Below are 21036 nucleotides of genomic sequence, written 5' to 3'. Positions count from 1 at the left end.
CAAAAAAACTAATTTCTCAGGAAGTTGATTAATTTGTATTGGGTTGCATTCAAAGCTGTCCTGGGCTGCATGAGACCCATGGGCCACGGGTTAGACAAACTTGTTTTAAAATGTACAACAAAATTATTATTGACTACAGTCACCACATTGTACTATCAAATAATAGGTCTTATTCATTCTAACTAGTTTTTGGTAACCATCCCCACCTGCCCCCAATGTCTCGCGGCACTTCCCAGCCTCTGGAAACCATTTTTCTATTTTCTGTGTCCATGAGATCAGTTGTTTTGATTTGTTAGATGCTACAAATAAGTGAGAACATGCTATGTTTATCTTTCTGTGTCTTGCTTATTTCACTTAACATAATGACCTCCAGTTCTATTCATGTTGTTGCAAATGACAGGAATGCATTCTTTTTTATGGCTGAATAGTACTCCACTGTGTATAAATACCACATTTTCTTTATCCATTTATCTACTGATGGACACTTAGGTTGCTTCCATATCTTGGCTATTGTGAACAGTGCTGCAATAAACATGGGAGTGCAGATATCTCTTCCATAGACTGATTTTCTTTCTGTTGGGTATATATCCAGCAGTGGCATTGCTGGATCGTATAATAGCTCTATTTTTATTTTTTTGAGAAACCTCAAAGCTATTCTCCATAGTGGTTGTACTAATTCACATCCCCACCAACAGTGTACAAGTGTTCCCCTTTCTCCACATCCTCATCACTATTTGTTATTACCTGACTTTTGGATGAAAGCCATTTTTGCTGGGGTGAGATGATATTTCATGATAGTTTTGATTTGTATTTCTCTGATGGTCAATGATTTGAACATATTTTTGTATGCCTGTTTGCCATTTGTATGTCTTCTTTTGAGAAATGTCTGTTCAAATCTTTTGCCTATTTTTTAATTGGATTATTATATTTCTTTCCTGTAGAGTTGTTTGAGTTACTTATCTATTCTGGTTTTTAATGCCTTCTCAAATGGGTAGTTTGCAAATATTTTCTCCCATTCTGTGGGCTGTCTCTTCACTTTGTTGATTGTTTCCATTGTTGTGCAGAAGCTTTTTAACTTGATGTGATCCTGTTTGTTCATTTTGCTTTGATTGCCTGTGCTCGTGGGGTATTGCTCAATAATTTTTTGCCCAGACAAATGTCGTGGAGAGTTTCCACAATCGTTTCTTCTAGTAGTTTGTAGTAGTTTCATAGCTTGAGATCTTAGATTTAAATCTTTAATCTATTTTGATTTTATTTTTGTATGTGATTTGAGATAGGGGTCTAGTTTCATTTTTATCCGTTCAGCCACTCTGTGCCTTCTGATTGTAGAGTTTAATCCACTTACATTTGATGTAAATGTTATTATTTATAAGTTAAGAACTTACTCCTGCCATTTTGTTACTTGTTTTCTGTTTGTTTTGTGGTCTTCTCTTCCTTCTTTCTTTCCTTTCTGTCTTCCTTTTAGTGAAGGTGATTTTTTCAGTTTTCCGCTTTTTATTTTTTGTGTACTGTTATATATTTTTGAGTTTGAAGTTACCATGAGGCTTACAAATAGTATCTTATAACCCATTATTTTAAGCTGATAACAACTTAACACAGTTTGCATAAAGAAACAAACCAGCAGCAAACAGAAAGCTAATAAAAACTCTATACTTTAACTTCATTCTCCCACTATAAAACTTGTTGTTTCTAGTTATGTCTTATTGTACTGTGTATGTCTTGAAAAGTTATTCGAGTTATTTTTTCTGATTGGCTCATCATTTAGTTTTTCTACTTAAGACAAGAGTAGTTTACACACCATAGTTACAGTGTTACAACATTCTGTGATTTTCTATGTACTTACTATTGCCAGTGAGTTTTGTACCTTCAGATGATTTCTTATTGCTCATTAGTATCCTTTTCTAATTGAAGTACTCCCTTTAGCGTTTCTTCTAGGACAGGTCTTGTATTGATTAAATCCCTCAGCTTTTGTTTGTCTGGAAAAGTCTGTATTTCTCCTTCATGTTTGAAGGATATTTTCACCAGATATACTATTCTAGGGTAAAAGCTTTTTTTTTTCTTTCAGCACTTTAAATATGTCATGCCACTCTGATCTGGCCTGTACTATTTGTTTCTTTTCTCTTACTGCTTTTAGGATCCTTTCTTTCATTGTATACTATTTGTTTCTTTTCTCTTACTGCTTTTAGGATCCTTTCTTTATCCTGGACCTTTGGGAGTTTGATTATCAAATGCTTTTCGGCAGTCTTCTTGAGTTAAATCTGCTTGGTGTTCTATAACCTTCTTGTACTTGGATATTGATATCTTTCTCTAGGTTTGCAAAGTTCTCTGTTATTATCGCTTTGAATAAACTTTCTACCCATATCTCTTTTTCTACCTCCTCTTTGAGGCCAGTAACTCTTGGATTTGCCCTTTTAAGGCAATTTTCTAGATCCTGCCAGTGTGCTTCATTGTTTTTCATTCTTCTTTCTTTTGTCTCCTCTGACTGTGTATTTTCAAATAACCTGTCTTCAAGCTCACAGATTCTTTCTTCTGCTTGACCAGTTCTGCTATAAAAAGACTCTGGTGCAGTCTTCAGTTTGTCATTGCACTTTTCAGCTCCAGAATTTCTACTTGATTCTTTTTAATTATTTCCATCTCTTTGTTAAATTTATCTGACAGAATTCTGAATTATTTCTCTATGTTATCTTGAATTTCTTTCAGTTTCCTCAACACGGCTATGTAGGGTCCAGCCCCACAGGGTCAGTGGGTTTTTCTCCCCGTGTGCGGAGACGAGAGATCGTAGAAATAAAGACACAAGACAAAGAGATAAAAGAAAAGACGGCTGGGCCCAGGGGACCGCTACCACCAAGACGTGGAGACCAGTAGTGGCCCCAAATGCCAGGCTGCACTGTTATTTATTGGATACAAGACAAGGGGGCAGGGTAAGGAGTGTGAGCCATCTCCAATGATAGGTAAGGTCATGTGGGTCACATGTCCACTGGACAGAGGGCCCTTCCCTGTTTGGCAGCCAAGGCAGAGAGAGAGAGAGAGAGAGAGAGAGAGAGAGAGAGAGAGGAGATGCTTACGCCCTTATTTCTGCATGTCAGAGACTTTTAGTACTTTCACTAATTTTGCTACTGCTATCTAAAAGGCAGAGCCAGGTGTATAGAACGGAATATGAAAGCAGACCAGGAGCATGACCACTGAACCACAGCATCACAGGGAGACAGTTAGGCCTCCAGATAACTGTGGGCGGGCCTGACTGATGTCAGGCCCTCCACAAGAGGTGGTGGAGTAGAGTCTTCTCTAAACGCCTCCACTCGGGGAAAGGGAGACTCCCTTTCCTGGTCTGCTCAGTAGCGGGTGTTTTCCTTGGCACTGACGCTACTGCTAGACCACGGTCTGCTTGGCAACGGGTGTCTTCCCAGATGCTGGCGTTACCGCTAGACCAAGAAGCCTTCTAGTGGCCCTGTCTGGGCGTGACAGAGGGCTCACACTCTTGTCTTCTGGTCACTTCTCACTATGTCCCCTCAGCTCCTATCTCTGTATGGCTGGTTTTTCCTAGGTTATGATTGTAGAGTGAGGATTATTATAATATTGGAACAAAGAATAGTTGCTGCACACTAATAATGATTAATGATATTCATATATAATCATATCTATGATCTGTATCTAGTATAACTATTCTTATTTTATGTATTTTATCATACTGGAACAGCTCGTGCCCTCTATCTCTTGCCTCGGCACCTGGGTGCTTGCTGCCCACACGGCTATTTTGAATTCTCTGTCTTACATATCTCTGTTTCTTCAGGATTGATCTCTGATGTCTTATTTAATTCATTTGGTGAGGTCATGTATTCCTGGATAGTCTTGATACTTGTAGATGCTTTTCTGTGTCTAGGCATTGTATTTATTGTAGTGTTTACAGCCTGGGCCTGTTTGTACTTGTCCTTGGAAAGACTTTCCAGATATTCTAAAGGACTCGGATGTTGTGATCTACGCTGTATCTGCTGTAGGGGGCCCTGCAAGCCTAGTAATACTGTGGGTCTTTCATACACTCATAGAGGTACCACCTTGATGGTCTTGGACAAAATCTGGAAGAATTCTCTGGATTACCAGGCAGAGATTCTTTTTCTAGTCCCTTTACTTTCTCCCAGAGTCTCTCGCTTTCTGTTCTGACCCACATAAAGCTGGTGACACACTCCACCACAACTAGGACTTTGCTGGGTAAGACTTGAAGCCAGTACAGCACTGGGTCTTGCCCAAGGCCTGCTGTAACCACTTCCTGACTGCCATCTATATTTGCTCAAGGCTCTGGGGCTCTACAATCAGTAGGTGAGAAAGCCAGCCAGACCCGTGTTCTTCTCTTCAGGGTTGGTCCAGAGGTGCCATCCAGGAGCCAGGGACTAGAGTAGGAAACCTTAGAAGTCTACCTAGTATTGCATTGTACTGTGACTAAACTGGCGTTCAAACCACAAGACACAGTCCTTCCCATACTGTCTTCCCCTTTTCTAAGGCAAAGGAGCCTCACCTCATGGCCACCACCACCACAGGCCCACAGGGAGTACTGCCAGTGTACTGCTAATATTCCAAGGCCCAAGGGCTCTTCAGTCAGCTTGTGGTTAGTGCTGCCTGGCCTGGGACTCACCCTTCAAGGCAGTGGGCACCCCTCTGACCCAGGGCAGGCCCAGAAATGCTATCCAAGAGCCACATCCTGGAATCATGTACCCCAAGTCCAGCTAGTGCTCTACCTCTCTGTGGCTGTACCTGAAGCCAGCAAGTCACAGAGTCTTACCCAAGGCCCATGACATACTAATTGGGTATCACTTCTGGTTTTTCAGGGCCCGAGGGCTCTTTAGTTAGCTGGCGATGAATCCCGCCAGGTCTGGCTGCTTCCCTTCAAGGCAGCAGGTTCTCTTCTGGCCTAGGGTGTGCCTAGAAATGTCATCTGGGAGCCAGGGCCTGGAAATGGGGCCTCATAATTCTGCCGTATCCTGCTGTGGCTGGAGCTGGTATCCAAGAATGCAAGACAAAGTCCTCCCCACTTGTCCATCTCCTCTTCTCAAGCAGAAGGAAGGGGCATCTTTTGGATGCATGAGCTGTCCAGCCTGGGGATAGGGGAGGGGCAATGCCAGCACTCCCTTGGCTACCCTGGCTGGTGTCTCAGTAGGTCACATGTACCCCTAGTCCACTGGCTTTGGGCCCAGTTCAGCATTATGACTAGCCTAGGAGTTGCAGTCGTTGTGGCCTAGGCTGCCTTTTAAGTTTACTTAGAGCCCCAGGGCACTTTAGTCTGCAGTAGTAAGGCTTGTGAAAACTCAAGTTTCTAATGCTGGGATTGATAATTCCTTTCTGGCTAGGGCTTATTTAAATGTTCCCTCCGGGGACAGGCATCAGTTGAGTTTGGTCTGGTATTGCTTTCTGCTATAACAGGGCAGCCCTGAGTTCAATGCCTCGGAATTGCTATGCTTTCCCTCTCCCTGGCACACAGAATCACTCTCCACACCAAGCAGCCACTGCTTGGGGGGTGGGAGAGGGGTGGCATTGGTGATTTAAGACTGTTCTTCCTACCTCTTCAGTGCCTCTTTCAGTGATAGGAAGTTAAAACCAGGTACTATATGTGCCCCTCTGATTCTTGGTTCTTATGAAGGTGCTTTTCTTGTGTAGATAGTTGTTAAATTGGTGTCTTGTGAAGGGGATGTTTGGTGGAGCCTTCTATTACTCCATCTTGTTCCACTCTCAAGTCTGAGTTCCTTATATATTTTGGATATTAACCCCTCATCAGATGTATGGTTTGCAAATATTTTCTCTCAATTCATAATCCCAAGTTTGTCTCTTTATGCTGTTAATTATTTCCTTTGCTATACAGAAGCAATTTAGTTTGATGTAATCCCATTTATTAATTTTTGCTTGTGTTGCCTGCACTTTAGGGGTTAAATCCAAAAATATCATAGCCCAGACCAATTTTCTGTAATTTTTTCCCTATGTTTTTGCTGTAGTTTAGATATTTGATCCTTTAAACTTCATGTTGAAATTTGATCCCCAATATTGGAGGTGAGACTGCTGGAGTCTTTAGTAGGGTTTTTAAGTATATAAAATTACGGCATCAATAAGCAGTGGCAATTTCACTTTTTTTTTTTTTTTAGTTGGATGCCTTACCTTTCTCTCACCTAATTACTCTACAAGAACTTCCATTATTATGTTGAACAGTAGTGACAAGAATGGCATCCTTGTTCTAGATATTAGAGGAAAGGCTTTTAAATTTTCACCATTGAGTATAAGGTAGCTGTGGTCTTCTCATATATGACCTTTATTTTATTGAGGTACATTCCTTGTATACCTAATTTGGCGAGAGTTTTTATTATAAAATGATGTTGAATTTTTCAAATGCTTCTTCTGAATCTAATGAGATGATCACATGGTTTTTGTTCTCTAGTCCGTGAATGTGATATATTACGTTTATTAGTTTTTGTGTGTGTGGCCCTCTTTTTGTCTCCCGGGTATATCTCCTTTTTTCTTGTTGTGTGTTCTTTTTTGCGTATTTTTTTGTTTTGTTTTTTCTTGTTTTTTTTGGTTTTTTTTGCTTTTTTTTTCCCCAAGGTTTTTGCCTTTTATTTTTTTTTTTTTGTAGGGTCCTTGTCTGGCTTTGCTATCAGGGTAATGCTAGCCTAATGAAAAGAGTTTGAAAATATTTTCTCCTCTTCAACTTTTTGGAAGAGTTTGAGAGTTTGAGGAGGATTGGAATTAGTTCTTTAAATGTTTGATATAATAGCACTCAACAGTGAATCCATCAGGTCCTGGGCTTTCATTTGATGGCTTTTAAATTACTGGTTCATTCTTATTCATTATTCCTATTCAGCTTTTTCACTGCCTCATGATTCAGTCTTGGTAGGTTTTATGTGTCTGGAAGCTTATCCATCTCCTCTGTGCTATTTAACTTGTTGGCATATATTAATAATTGTTCATAGTGTCTCTTACAACCCTTTGTATTTCTGTGATATCCATTGTAATGTCTTTGTTTTACATTCCTGATGTTATTTATTTGAATATTCTCATTTTTCTTAGTTAAGCTAGCTAAATATTTTCAGTTTTGTGCATCTCTTCAAAAAAAAATTCTAAATTTTGTTAATCTTTTGTATTATTTTCCTAGTCTCTATTTTATTTATTTCTGTTCTAATCTTTATTATTTCCTTCCATAATGTTGTGTATTTTTTGAGATCTTTCTTCTTTCTTAATGTAGATATTTATTACTATAGCTTTTCTCTTAGAACTGCTTTTGCTCCATCCCATATGTTTTGGTATATGGTATTTACGTTTTCATGTCTCAGTGTATTTTTTAATTTTCCTTTTAATTTTTTTATAGACCCGTTGGTTTTTCAAGAACATGCTGTTTAATTTCCATATATTTGTGAATTTTCCAATATTTCTTATTTTATTGTTTTCTAGTTTTCTACCATTGTGGTCAGAAAAGATACTTGATATGACTTTAACCTTCTTAAATTTGTTGAGGCTTGTTTTTGTGTCCTAATATGTGCCCTAATCTAGAAAATACTCTGTGTGTGCTTGAGAGGAATGTGTATTACATTGCTGTTGGATAGTGTCGATGCTGATGTATAAGGTCCGTTAGGTTCATTTTGTCTAAAGTGTTGTACATGTTTGTTGTCTCCTTATTAATTTTCTGGTTAAATGATCTGTCTGTTGTTGAAAGTGGATATTGAGGTTCCCTACTATTTTTGCCTTACATGTATCTCTCCTTTCAGATCCTTAAATATGTGTTGTATTGAAGTTCGCTACTATTTTTGCCTTACATTATGTTTTTCCTTTCAGAACCTTAAATGTTTGTTGTTTTTATTTAGTTGCTCCAATGTTGGGTGCATTTATATTTACAATTGTTATATTTTCTTGATGACTTGACCCCTTTATCATTATACAGTGTTCTTTGTCTCTTTTTACAGTTTTTGACTTAAAGTCTATTTTGTCTGATGTAAGTGTAGCTACTCCTGATCTCTTTTAGTTTCCATTCACATAGAATATGTTTTTCCATTCCTTCACTTTCAGTTTATATGTGTTCTTAAAAGTGAGGTGAGTTTCTTGTTTGCAGCATATAGTTGGATCTTTAAAAAAAATCTATTCATTCCCTCTTTTTGTTGAAGAATTAATCCTTTTACATTCAACATAATTACTGATAGGTAAAGAATTGCTACTGCCACTTTATTAATTGTTTTCTGCTTTTTTAGATACTGTGTTTCTTTCTTCTTCTCTTATGGTCTTCCTTGTGGTTTCATTGTTTTATAGCTGCTGGCTGGGTACTGTGATGGCTTCTAATCACATCATTCATAGGTTGTATTTCCTGGCCAGACAATTATGATATTTGGTATCTTAAGTTCAGCAGCACTTCAGGCTGGGCTCCAAGGTTAGGTAGACAGGCAAGATAAGAGGCTATGCTCCTTAGAAATGTGCAGCTGAGGATCACCTTCCTGAGAATGGAGCCATGCGGTTGGCTTTGGCTGAAGTGAGCAGCTGTTTGACCTTCCAGGTCAACTGGTACTAACTCTGATGCTTCTCCAAAATGCACTGAGGTGAAAGTTTCCCTGCCTGGGTAGGTCATTGGCAGGCATTTTGGCTGAGTGGAGCCACTGCTTGACTTCCTGGATCAATTAAATCTAGCCTTTATGTTTCTTTAGGATGGGCAAAGGCAGTCATCTACCTGCCTTGGTTGGGTCACTGGGTTGGTCTCTGAGTCTAGGCATGGAATCTAGCTATCTAGGAACTTAAGCTAGACTGAACTTCCCCAGGTGGTTCTGAAGACCAGCTCAGCTTGTTTGGGGCCATGAAGTTGGCTGCTGTTTCCCATAGGATGCCACAGCTGGCAGAAACACAGAGATATCATCAAGGTCCACGTGCTGATCACTGTGACTTCTGCATCCTTTCTTTGTTTCTACCTAAGCTGGTGCAGTCTAGTTGTCCTGGTATCCTCAGTGTTCCCCATGACAGGAGACTGGAGTGAGCTTTCCTGGGAAGCATCTTGAAATGCTAGGGAAGATGGATGACTGCATCTGGTTCTCTTTCCCCTTATAGAAACCATGGCCCAGGAAAATTCTCTCCATCTGGCTTTGTGTCCTCTTTTGAGGGAGGGGAAGGGGTGGCATAGTTAAATTGAGATCATTCTTCTTACCCATCCAATTTGGTTTTCATTCAGTTCTATGGACCATGTAGGTGTCTCAAGTTTGTTTACAAGTATTGGAGCCTTTAGAAAGACATCCTAGTCTGTGGATAATTGCTAGTTGAACTTTAGTGGGAGTAGAGTCTGAGACTTTCTACCCTGCCATCTTGCTGATGTCACTCCTCTAGGCTTTAAGTATTCAGTTCTGGAGGCTAAGAAGGCCACGATCAAGGCACTGGCAAAGTCAACGTCTGGTGAAGACTTGCTTTCTGCTTGTGGCTACGTCCTCACATGGCAGAAGGCAGAAGAGTAAAAAGACCTGATTTTTATATTTTAATTTTTTAATATTTTGGCTTACTTTTTTCTCAACATTTTAATCAGATTTAGTTTTGCCTTGTTTATTATTTATTTATGTATTTGTTACCATTTTTTCATTGTTTCTTTTATCTCTTTCTTTCTCTCCTTCCTTTTCTTTTCTCTTTTCTCTTTTCTTTTCTTTTCTCTTCTTCCTGTCTTTTCTTTCTTTCTTGTCTCTCTCTCACCCAGGCTGCAGTGCAGTGGCACAATCTCAGCTCACTGCAGCCTCAACCTCCTGTGCTCAAGCAATCCTTCTGCCTCAGCCTCTTGAGTAGCTGGGACTACAGCTGTGCACCACCATACCCAGCTAATTTTAGTATTTTTTATACAGACAGAGTTTACCATGTTGCCCAGGTTAGTCTCGAACTCCTGGGCTCAAGCGATTCAACTGCCTTGGCCTCCCAAAGTGGGAATACGGGTGTAAGCCACTGCATTCAGCCTATTTGTTTTACTATGAAGTTCTTAATTTATTCCATAACCTTCTAATCTCCTTTTTTTCTCTTGCCTTTTTTATATTCTTGATTTTGTTTCTGTTCCTTGTCAAATTTTCTTCTTTTTGTTTTTATTCCTAACTTTAAATTTTTATTTAATGGTATGTTATTATAATGGCAGACAGCAATGGGGAAGAATTCTATTGGGAGAGGAAACATGACAAACTGAGAGAATTCTCTCCAGATGTGGTTGTGAAGATAAAAGAGGTTTATATTCATGAAAACATATATACTTAAAACCACATTACAAAATGTATGTCCATTTCACCATCAACATCTTTACCTCTGTTGGGAAGATAATTCCTTTTGACTCCACAATAATTATTTATATCTATACACGGGAATGTTTCTTTTATATTTGTGTGGTTTTGGTTTTAAACATTTAGTCATAATAAGACTGCTAGAATTACTATATCATGTGCTCTCTGAAGGCAAAATTCCCATCTAATTTATCTTTCTGTTTTATCTTTCTACCTCTAAGAACTAAAACTCAATAAATGTGCATTAAAGCAGATATCCTTGGGAGAAGTGACACAGAAACTATGTATTCATGTTCTATGTCTATTGTACTTCGCTCAGGGATAAGACTGCTTTGATGAGGGCAAGTGTAGGAAGACCCTGAGGACATCTGAGAGTAAGTGATGAAGACTTAAGAAGGTGGGACAGGAAACTCAGCAAGTGAGAGTTGTCAGGAAGCAGAAAAGCAGTTGGCAAAAGCAACCACTGAAGGACTGGTTTTACCTCTTAGTTCTTCCTGGACTGGGGATAATGTAGAGGGCTTGTCTCTGTCAGATGAACTTTTGCTAGCATTTCCCAGAATCATGACTCAAAACTTGCCACTGTGTTCCCATCTGGGATTTGGAAGATTAGGTAAGAACTTGGAAGGAATTCAGGGGACACTTAGTTAAATTGGGTCAAAATGTGTCCATTCTCCAGCCTCCGTCTTGGCAGTGACACATTGGAAAATGGTTTCACTATGATTGAACAGCCAGGGAAGAGTAGAGCTTATTTATACTCTCTCTTTTCCACTTTATTTTCTCCAAACTGTGTCTTTTAGAAATAAACTATCAATCTTGCCCAGACTGGAGAAAGGACTGCAGCAACAACCCTGTTTCGGTATTCTGGAAAACGGTTTCCCGCAGGGTAAGTACCAAGCAGTGAAATTCTAGAGCTTTGGAGACCACAGAACTTAAGATGTCATCCAGTCAGTGCTTGGTTTTAACACTTTTGGATTACAGATACTTTTAGAAATGAAAATATAGGATTCATTCCTGAGAAAAAGGTTCAGAAGTACATGCCAGAAAATTTACACATCCAATTTTAGAACATTCTTAGAGGGTCCATGGGCTCCAGTTGCAGAATCTTTGTGCATACACATGGTGTCTGACTTTGGCACAAGCAACCTGGGGCTTGGTTTAATCCTCTGATTCGGGTATTAGTCAATCTTAGATTCCTGGGACAGTAGTAACAATCTACATGTATAGACCCCTTACTATGTGGCAGGTACAGTCCTCAGATATTTACATGAACTAAGAACTTGCATCTTCACCAGAACCCTGTGAAGCAGGTGCCGTGAGTATTGTGCCCATTTAACACATAACAACATGAAGGTACAAGTAAATAAGGAATCTACTAAATGTACAGAATTAGTAAGAGGCATATGTGGGAGTTTATCCCAAGCTGTCTGACTCCAGATTCAGAATCTAGGCTGGGAAATACTCACCACTCCGCCCTCTACCTATTTTTTTAAAAAACTGATACATAATAATTTTACATATTTATGGGGTATGTAGTGATGTGGTGATACATATAAGGTATAGTGATGAGATCAGGGTAATTAACATAGCTATCATCTATGGTGCTTTCTTGCTGTGTCCTCACATGGCAGAGGCAGAGGGACTAAAGGAACCTAGCTAGTTCCCTGGAGCCCTTTCATAAGGGTGTTAATCTCATTCATGAGGACAGAGCCCTTAGGGCCTAATTATCTCCTAAAGGACTCACCACTTATTAGCATCACGTTGGTCTTAGGTTTCAACATAAGAGACACATACATTTAAATCCTAGCAGCGTATCTGTGACAAGCCTTGAAGTGCGTTCCTCTGTCATTCCCATTGAGTCATCCTCATAGGTAGTATGACAAATCCCCACATTAAAGGTGAAGAAACTAAGACTCAGAAGTTAAGTGACTCATCCAAGTTCCCTGGGCTAACAAGTTGCAGACCCAAGAGCCTAACCTAGGTCTTCTTGATTCCAAAGCCATGCTCTTCAATTTTGTTCTTTGAATCTGCTTATTGGTTCTGTCTTTTACAGGACAGGTTTGATCTTAACTCTAGGTTGGTACCTAGCTAAACCTGTGTCTTAGGGGGATTTATGTAAACCCTGGTATGATGGAAACAGAAAAACAGCCTGGAAGTTGTAAGGTTTAGACTTGGGCAGATTCCTTTACTCATTCTGATCTTCCGATTCCTCATTTGTCAAATGGAAATCAAAATTTGCCTGTTCCATAGGGTTACTGCAATGTTTAAATGAGATACCACTATCCTATAATGTAACTCAAAATCCACCCACTTCGAAAATAGTTTATTGAGTACTTACTATGGATAGTGGACAGTCATGGGTACTTTATAGTTTTTGTTTGGTTTTTCTGAGAATAGTTTCCATTTCACTACTCTATGGTATGTTTTAGGACAGTGCTGGTGCTAAAATCTTTTAAAGCCAAGTCACGTTTTATGTGTATCAAGAACCTCCTTGTGTTCCCCACTCAGTCCCTGGCACTAGGAATACAGAGTTGCATGTGATTGAAGGCGTCCTGCCCTTGTGAGCTACCAGCACCTTTATTTTGCCAATCACTCATGGACATACGTGGATGGCCTTCTTTTTTCAGACTTATCCCTTTCTTTTTCTGATAACAGAGGCAGGGTTTTTTGTTTAATTTTTAATTTTTGTGGGTAGGTTAAACCCATCATTATAATACAATACAGTTGGATAATGTGGAGGGAATGTAGGATGCTGTCAGAGTCAGAGAAGGGGACCTGAGCTAGTCCCAGGGGTTGGGGAGGCCTCCTGGAGGGAGCATATAGAACACTTTATTTTGTTCATTTCATTTTTTCCAAAGTCTAACAAAGATTCCTGCTGAATGTTTCTTGCATGAAGAAATAAGACTCTTTGCTCAAGCATATTTATTCATTCATTTATTCAGCCCTCCTTTCTCTCTGTGCTTTTCCAGGCCTGAGGGTCCCCTGTTCTCTCCTCAGTTTTCCCTTTTGTGGTGTTCCCATTTCCCTTATCCCTGAATCATCCACCTGCTCCCACTAAATGAAGCATAGTGTCTGCAGTGCATGACACTGAGAAAACACTTTCATCTTCCCCCTCTAGACATTCTTCTTATTCATTTGGACTTCTGACTTCTGAACCACTGAACCACCAGCTCTATGAACTGTCACACTGAACATTGTTCACTTACAGATTGGAGCAACTGCTTCAAGAACTCTGATATGAACCATAATCTGTCCAGTGGCTTGGAATGAAAATTGTGTAGACCTGACATTCCTGTGCTAAAACCATATAGAATATCCTTCCTTAACCAGCTATTGCTAAGTATTGTTTTGAATGAAACTGCTGGAGGTTTGTGATTAAGTTTGCATGATGAATGGTGAGCTTTTTTTTTTTTAAGTTTGCAGAAACTGCCTGTGGTGTGGTCCATGTGATGCTCAATGGATCCCGCAGTAAAATCTTTGACAAAAACAGGTAACACATTTATTTTGCATCTTGTTTGCAAGTGTCATGCTGCAAATATCACAGTGGATATTTTATCTCTAGAAAGAATATGTTTTTCATGTTTCAGGTCAGTTCTGAAGATTTGGGCTAAAAAAGGTAAAAATTTTGAATTCTGTGGAGAGAGTTGTCTTCTAAGTCAATGTGTTTGTCTGATTTCTCCTTTGCCAAAAATCATCTACCAGGTTCTAATGACCACTGCACTATATCTAGCCCCTGCTCTTAACTTTTCCAGTCCTGGTGTAATTTTATCAGCTTTCTCTGCCGTTACACTCCACCCTACCTGTTGCTCACCATTGTTCACACAGTTCCCCCATATGACCTACTTCCCCTGCTCCCTTCTGTCTAAATCCTCGCCATCCATGAAGACCTGCCTTGACTCTCCTCTCCTCCAGGAAAATTGTGTACCCCAGTTCAGTAGTAAAACTACTACTGGGAAATTGGGAACTGTGCTGGGCTCTTGGCCTTCACTATCTTTTTGCAGACATTGTCAGCAATGTACTGTGGTGGTTAAAAGCAATTACTAGAGGTCATTACATACTATCTGTGTGACCTTAAGCAGGGCAGTCAACCTCTGTGAGCCCCTGTATATGTACCTGAAGAGTTGATGGTGATGGGAAGATTAACTGAGACAACAGATGAAAATTGCTGAGCTCTGTGCCTGACAGCAGAGAAAGTGCTCAATGCGAATCAGCTATTATTCTCATTTAAAAATGATCCTCGCCACTGAATCTGGCCACACCTGTGCCTTTCTTGTCTGATCTCCTTCTATACTTACAGTTTTTACTACACTGATTGCCTTTTTGGCCTTTGTTCTCTAATTTTTGTTCTCTAATCCCACCTAAGGCTGACTGAAAGGAGGAAGCATATATTAATTTGCCTTGTAAACTCTAGGTGCCCCAAATTAATTTTTCTTCTCTCCTGTTTTAATATTTAATTCTACAAGGAAGCATTTATCCTTTTGTCTTCTGATCCCAAATTTTTTGGGTAAAAGCATTAACATTGCAGAATTTTATAATCTGATGTTGTGGTTCAAGTACTTGCAACAGGAGTGTCAGTTGTCAGAGACTAACAGGGAAGAGTTTAGGAATGGGATTAGGGCAGGCCACAATAGTCTTTCAAAGCATTGCCTCTCAAACTTCACTGAGCATATGAATCATGTGGGGATTGTTTAACTGCAGATCATTTCAGCAGGTGGTGGTGGCTGAAATTCTACATTTCTTTCTTTCTTTTTTTTGTTTTTTGAGACGGAGTCTCGCTCTGTTGCCCAGGCTGGAGTGCAGTGGTGTGACCTCGGCTCACTGCAAGCTCTGCCTCCCGGGTTCACGCCATTCTCCTGCTTCAGCCTCCCTCAGCTGGGACTACAGGCACCCGCCACCACACCCGGCTAATTTTTTGTATTTTTAGTAGAGACAGGGTCTCACCCTGTGTTAGCCAGGATGGTCTTAATCTCCTGACCTCATGATCTGCCTGCCTTGGCCTCCCAAATTGCTGGGATTACAGGTGTGCGCCACCGCGCCTGGCCGAAATTCTACATTTCTAATGAGATCCCAGGTGATGTTCATTAGGTCGGTCTAAGGACCACTCTTCGAATAGCAGATATTTAAAGAATCAACATTAATGCACAACTTAAGAATTTTATTTTGAGAATCTTGTTAACCAAGGGTCATGCTGAATAAGAAAAGGTTATTGATTTGCAATTTGATGCGTCAACTCCAAAGGATAGGTCCTAGCCAGTGCCTTTCTGCCTGCTGGTTTTTAAGTGGGGGCGTGGATGCTTTTGTTTGGGGTTGACGTTTGCGGTTCTTTGTTTCTTCTGTTTTAGCACTTTTGGGAGTGTGGAAGTCCATAATTTGCAACCAGAGAAGGTTCAGGCACTAGAGGCCTGGGTGATACATGGTGGAAGAGAAGATTCCAGGTATATCTTACTACTTTGTACCCAAGGGTTATTTTATGAATCAGTCCACAAAAGAATCCACAGTCACAAGAACGCATTGGGAACAAACTGACTCAGGAAATGAATGTACGTGAATCTCAACAGTCTCTTAACTTTATCTCCACAAACAATATTTAACTGCTTGACATTTCAGCTCCCCTGCTGACCCAGGAGCTCTTAGAGGCGGGGCCTCTACTTTGCCTCTTTATCCAAGGGCCTTGTCCAGGGCCTGCTACAGAAACAGAGAGACTCCAAAAATGTTTGTGAGATCTTGTAATTTTAATACTTTCTTCTTTCTTCCCCAGAGACTTATGCCAGGATCCCACCATAAAAGAGCTGGAATCGATTATAAGCAAAAGGAATATTAGATTTTTCTGCAAGAATATCTACAGGTAATTAATTTCTTCTTGAATGAAAAAACGACTGTCTTGTCAACTGTAGAATGTCCTTTATTCCTCAGCCTCCTCTGAGCTTGGAGGGCTGTGTGAATCTTTCTTGGGCCTTGATGATGATCACAGATGGCAACCTCTGGTGATCTCTGTCCCTCCTTCCAAGCCTAGTCCGGAAGGTATCCTAGCTAGTGGCCTTCACTTGGCCGCCTTTCCTCATCCGTCTCTACTGGTCCCAAGTAGGACTTGCCTCTAAGGCTGACACCACCTTTGACGGCATATTTTCTGATTCCCAGTGTGAGTGGCCCAGCCCAGGGTTCACTGGCCTACTAGGTTTCAGGGGAGAAAGGGAATGTTTTGCTAAGCCCTTTCTTCCAAGTTGTAAAATGCTTGTGATTTGACATCATTTTGCATGTGACGCTTCCTTAGTTGGATCTGAGCACAGATGCCTAACACCTGATAAGGTGTCACATGGCAGTCTACCAAGATCTATCTTTTTTAAATTAAAAAAAATTTAAAAATTGTTTCTAATAATTTGCATTTATTAGAAAACAGTTTAAAATTACAGATAGATATATATTTCTAAAAGTCACCTATAATTCTAGTTTCAAAACTGAGACCCCTCACTCACTTTTAAGCAGTTGTGACCAATGGTGTAGGTAGGGACTCATTGGTAGAAGCATCTTTGGAGATTTTCCCACATGTAATAGCTTGGAACAAGATTGATGCAGAGAGAGGAAAAGCTGTTCAAAGGAGGTAGAAGCTGAGATGCTAGAATATTGTTCCTGTCTCCATGTCACTACCTTCTCCCACTAACCATATCAAAAAAGCAGAAAGATAGATTTTGGGGACTCTACTGATGGCTTTTGTTTCCCAAATGACCGGAATTCTCCATCAGTCAGCTTGCTCCTATCTGGAAACTGCCAGAAAAGGCCATGAGCATTCTACAGCAGTTACACAGGAAAACAGAAAGAATGTATGAAGGAGCAAGTGTAAAAGAAATCTTGCAGATATCTGACCAGTCTAAGCTGTTCAAAGATATGTTGCATGGAGAAAATAGAATAGTAGAAACCTAGACAAAGGCTGGAAAATAAAGATGGTCTTATCCCCAATACTCTTTTATCTTTTTTGTCTTATTAAACATTAACCTTTTTCTCATAAATGGCCAGAAGACTTTTATATTATAATTCATCACCTCCCCTCTTTTGTGTCTGCTGTAGGCTCCAAGTGAGCTCACTCATTCTCCATCTGGAAAGAAAATATGGGCATGGCTTCCATTTGGACTTGTACAGACAGTGGCCCATATGGGAACCAGGTCATTTATAAGCCAACATTTGTTATTCAGAGCATCAGATCATGTGATTTTAAACTTGGGGATCATCTTTGAAATCACTGCTCCTTTTCTCTGCCCATGAAGTTGTAATATAGTCAGTATGACTCTTTGAATGACTGGACTGGCAGGAGCCCTTGTGGTGTCTAACTGCCGTGTGGCTTTGAAGAACAGTTGTTTGTCTCTAGGGGAGCCCAGGGTGAATGTCATGGATACAGACATAGATTGTAGTTTAAATCTCTCCATCCCAAACACACCTTCTAATTTTAGCAAACTTCTGTCTAGCTGTTTTGGTGTGATTATTTAATAACTAAACAGAAGTATAATTAAATATATATGTATATATATATTATATATGTATATAATATATGTGTGTATATATTATATATGTATATATATTATATATGTGTGTATATATTTTATATATGTGTATATATATAAAGACCTATATAGGTTAGACTTCCTAATGCCTCTAATATTGACCCCTTAATAAATTTCATCACTCAGAGACAAACACTATTAACATGTATATTTCCAAGACTCTTTTTTTTAAAATATACACACTCATGGTCCTGATACGATGTATATGGAATTTCTTAACACATGTTTATATGTTTTAACCAGTGGAATGAACAGAAGGTAACAATACTTTTTTTGGATATCATAAAATTAGCAAACGGTCAGCGTCCTTTATCTGGCTAGTGCCCTCTAGTGGCGCTTAAAAAAAAAAACCCTAGAGGGTACATTAATTCTTTTATGTTGCTTCAAAACACAGGGCGCGTCCATTTTATGGGGATATTGGATATGAATACTTACATGGTCATGGAGAGAGATCATCTTGACAGCATAATTGCTACTTCTTTTCCAAAACTGAATTCCCAATTAGAAACTAGAGTTAATAAACATACTCACATTCTCCTCATTTAATATAAAGCAAAGGTAGCTTCAAAAATCCTAAATAGTCTTAGAAAGATTTCTTTTCTATAGCAGCATTTCCTTAATAAAGAGGATACTTTGTGTTCCTAGGATGTCTTCATGTGGGGATCCCAGGTTACCGTATTGGTGAGGATGGAGTAAGTCTATACTTAGAGCTGCTGTGTCCAGCTGGTCATAACAGTTGACTAGGGATGGGCCTGAGGCGATCCATCACAAGGGCAGGTTCTGACACCTCTTCCTTCCAGAAGCCCAGGGGTGCTGGCAGCTGCTTCTGAGGATCTCTCTCTTCCTTGGCTCCTATTTAGCAAAATCAAATTTAAAGAACCTCATTCCTCACTATCCACCATCCCCCTATTCACGTGCCAGCCACTCCCATTGGCTCCTGTTGCTTTAGCTAATTTTTATGCAAATAAGAGTCATTCGCCTGGTAGGTACTTATCTAAGGTTTGTTTCAAAGCAAGTTTGGTTCCCTTGCAGAGGGTCTCCAGCTTTTTCCCAGATAGTCTATAACCTCTGTCTCTGACCCTGGGTTCAATACTCAGCCTCAGGAAGCTTCTGAAGAGAGGAAAACAAATTAGCCACAGAAGCTGTGGGGGTCCCTGGCCTTGGTTGCTGCTCCTGCTGTTTTTTGACCACCAGCTGACATGGACAGCTTCCCTCCTGACATGTCACTGCAGGAGAGGAGTTTGTATGGATGCTCAGTGGTCTGTGCATCTTGTCGTCGCTAAAAAAGGGGCTTCCTCCATTAGCGAATTGGACCACAGATGTATCCTATGGCCTCTTGATTTCCTTCTTTGCTTTCTTGTCACAGACCTGACAAGTTTCTTCAGTGTGTGAAAAATCCTGAGGATTCTTCTTGCCTATCTGGGATCTGAGCCAGTTGCCATGGTGGTTTTAGCTCCTTGACTCCTTGTGGTTTATGTCAACAATACATAACTTGGCCTACTTGCTGGTGCAGAGCTGAAGATTTTGGAGGGTCCTCCACAATAAGGTCAACGCCAGAGATGGAAGCCTTTTCCCCCAAAGTCTTAAAATAACTTGTATCATCAGCATAGCTTTTATTGTGACTATCAATCGTCAAGACAAATTATTGTATAAGATTAGAATGAAAATTGTTTATTAAGTTACTTCATTTGATTCTCATGTGATCCTTTTATGTTGTTTATATGTTGGTAACATCCTTTCTACTGAAAAATGACCACACCAAACCTCTCTTACTAGAACAGTCAAGTGAAGAAAAATGAATGCTCAAGTTTTTCAGAAAGCATTACATTTCCAAATGAATGACCTTGTTGCATGATGTATTTTTGTACCCTTCCTACAGATAGTCAAACCATAAACTTCATGGCCATGGGTGATGTTGGTGAAAATTACTCTGTAGGATATAAGCTACCCATATACTTGGTGCTTTACCTCTAACCCTTCCAACAGTGCTGTGAGGTTGGTATTATTTCATTTTTTAGATGAGAAAATAGGAACTCAGAGAGGTTATATATTTAAGTTGGTGCAAAAGTAATTGCAAGTTTTGCCGTTGGAAGGAATGGCAAAACCACAATTACTTTTGCACCAACCTAATAATTTGCTGTAAGTCCTACATTTAGTATCAGGCTAGAGACTGAATCTGAACTCAACTCTGTCCAACTCCAAAATTCATGTGCTTTTTCCTTCTAGGCCTTTCATACCAAACTAATAGTAGTTTCTATTCTCTTCCAACAAATGCATGTTGGATTAAATTGACTAGAATGGAATCTGGAATGTAATTCTTCTGGATGGCTCCAAAACACGTTTTTCTTCCCCTGTCTTCCTCCTCCTCTTCATGCTCAGTGTTTTATATATGTAGTATACAGTTAAAATATGCTTGTTCCTGATACTGGTAGCTTATGTTTTCTCTCTTTTTTCATGGATTAACCTTGCTTGAGGGCTTTAACAATTGTATTACTTTTTCAAAGAACCAAGCTTTAGCTTCATTGATTTTTTTCTATTTAATTGGGTTTTGCTCTCCCTTTATCATTGGAAACATAGAAATGCTTTCTAATTTCTTTGGGTAGATTTATTTATTCAGCTTCTTGAGATGGAAGTTTAGATCATTGATCCTGCAGCTTGTTTTCTTTTTGTATACATAGATTTTAGGACGATACATTTTCCCTTGAGCTCTGCTTTAGCTGCCGCTCTTATGTTTTGATATGCCTCTCTTTATTATCCTTCAGTTAAAAATATCTTTCAGTGCATTGTTATATAGAAATATGTGCTTAGTTTTTAACGTCTGGAGATTTTCTAGTTTTGAAAAAAACAAGCCAGGCATGGTGGCTCACACCTGTATCCCCAGCATTTTGGGAGGCCGAGGCAGGAGGATCACCTGAACTCAGGAGTTTTTACACCAGCCTGAGCAAAACAGTAAGACATTATTTCTTTAAAAAAAATTACCTGGCTATGGTGTTGTGCACCTGTAGTCCCAGCTACTCCAGAGCCTGAGGTGGGAGGATTGCTTGAGCTTGGGAGGTTGAGGCTGCAGTGAGCTGTGATCACACCACTGCACTCTGGCCTGGGTGACAGAGTGAGACCCGGTCTCAAAAAAACCAAAAATAAATAAAATAAACCATATGTGTGGAATAAAGAATTAATAAGTTAATTTGAGACTCCTTCGGGGAATGACCACAATTTATTGAACATAGCCTAAATGT

At 39.8% G+C, this 21036-nt stretch overlaps 1 protein-coding gene across 1 annotated transcript in view; it reads left to right on the top strand.

Annotated features, from left to right (window-relative positions):
* CD38 (CD38 molecule) overlaps window positions 1-20236 on the top strand; it is a 68657-nt gene extending 48421 nt beyond the window's left edge. Inside the window, exons 4-8 of the mRNA XM_011984105.1 lie at window positions 11048-11133; window positions 13664-13737; window positions 15590-15682; window positions 16006-16092; window positions 19167-20236. Coding sequence (XP_011839495.1) covers window positions 11048-11133; window positions 13664-13737; window positions 15590-15682; window positions 16006-16092; window positions 19167-19230 — 404 coding nt within the window. The 3' untranslated portion in view covers window positions 19231-20236. The remainder of the gene's footprint in view (window positions 1-11047; window positions 11134-13663; window positions 13738-15589; window positions 15683-16005; window positions 16093-19166) is intronic.
* The last annotated feature ends 800 nt before the right edge of the window (window positions 20237-21036 follow it).

The sequence above is a fragment of the Mandrillus leucophaeus genome, unplaced genomic scaffold, assembly GCF_000951045.1.
Source record: "Mandrillus leucophaeus isolate KB7577 unplaced genomic scaffold, Mleu.le_1.0 Scaffold261, whole genome shotgun sequence".
Lineage (NCBI taxonomy): Eukaryota > Metazoa > Chordata > Mammalia > Primates > Cercopithecidae > Mandrillus > Mandrillus leucophaeus.
The sequence above is the reverse complement of the archived record's forward strand: the minus strand, read 5'-3'. Positions and strand labels throughout refer to the sequence as shown.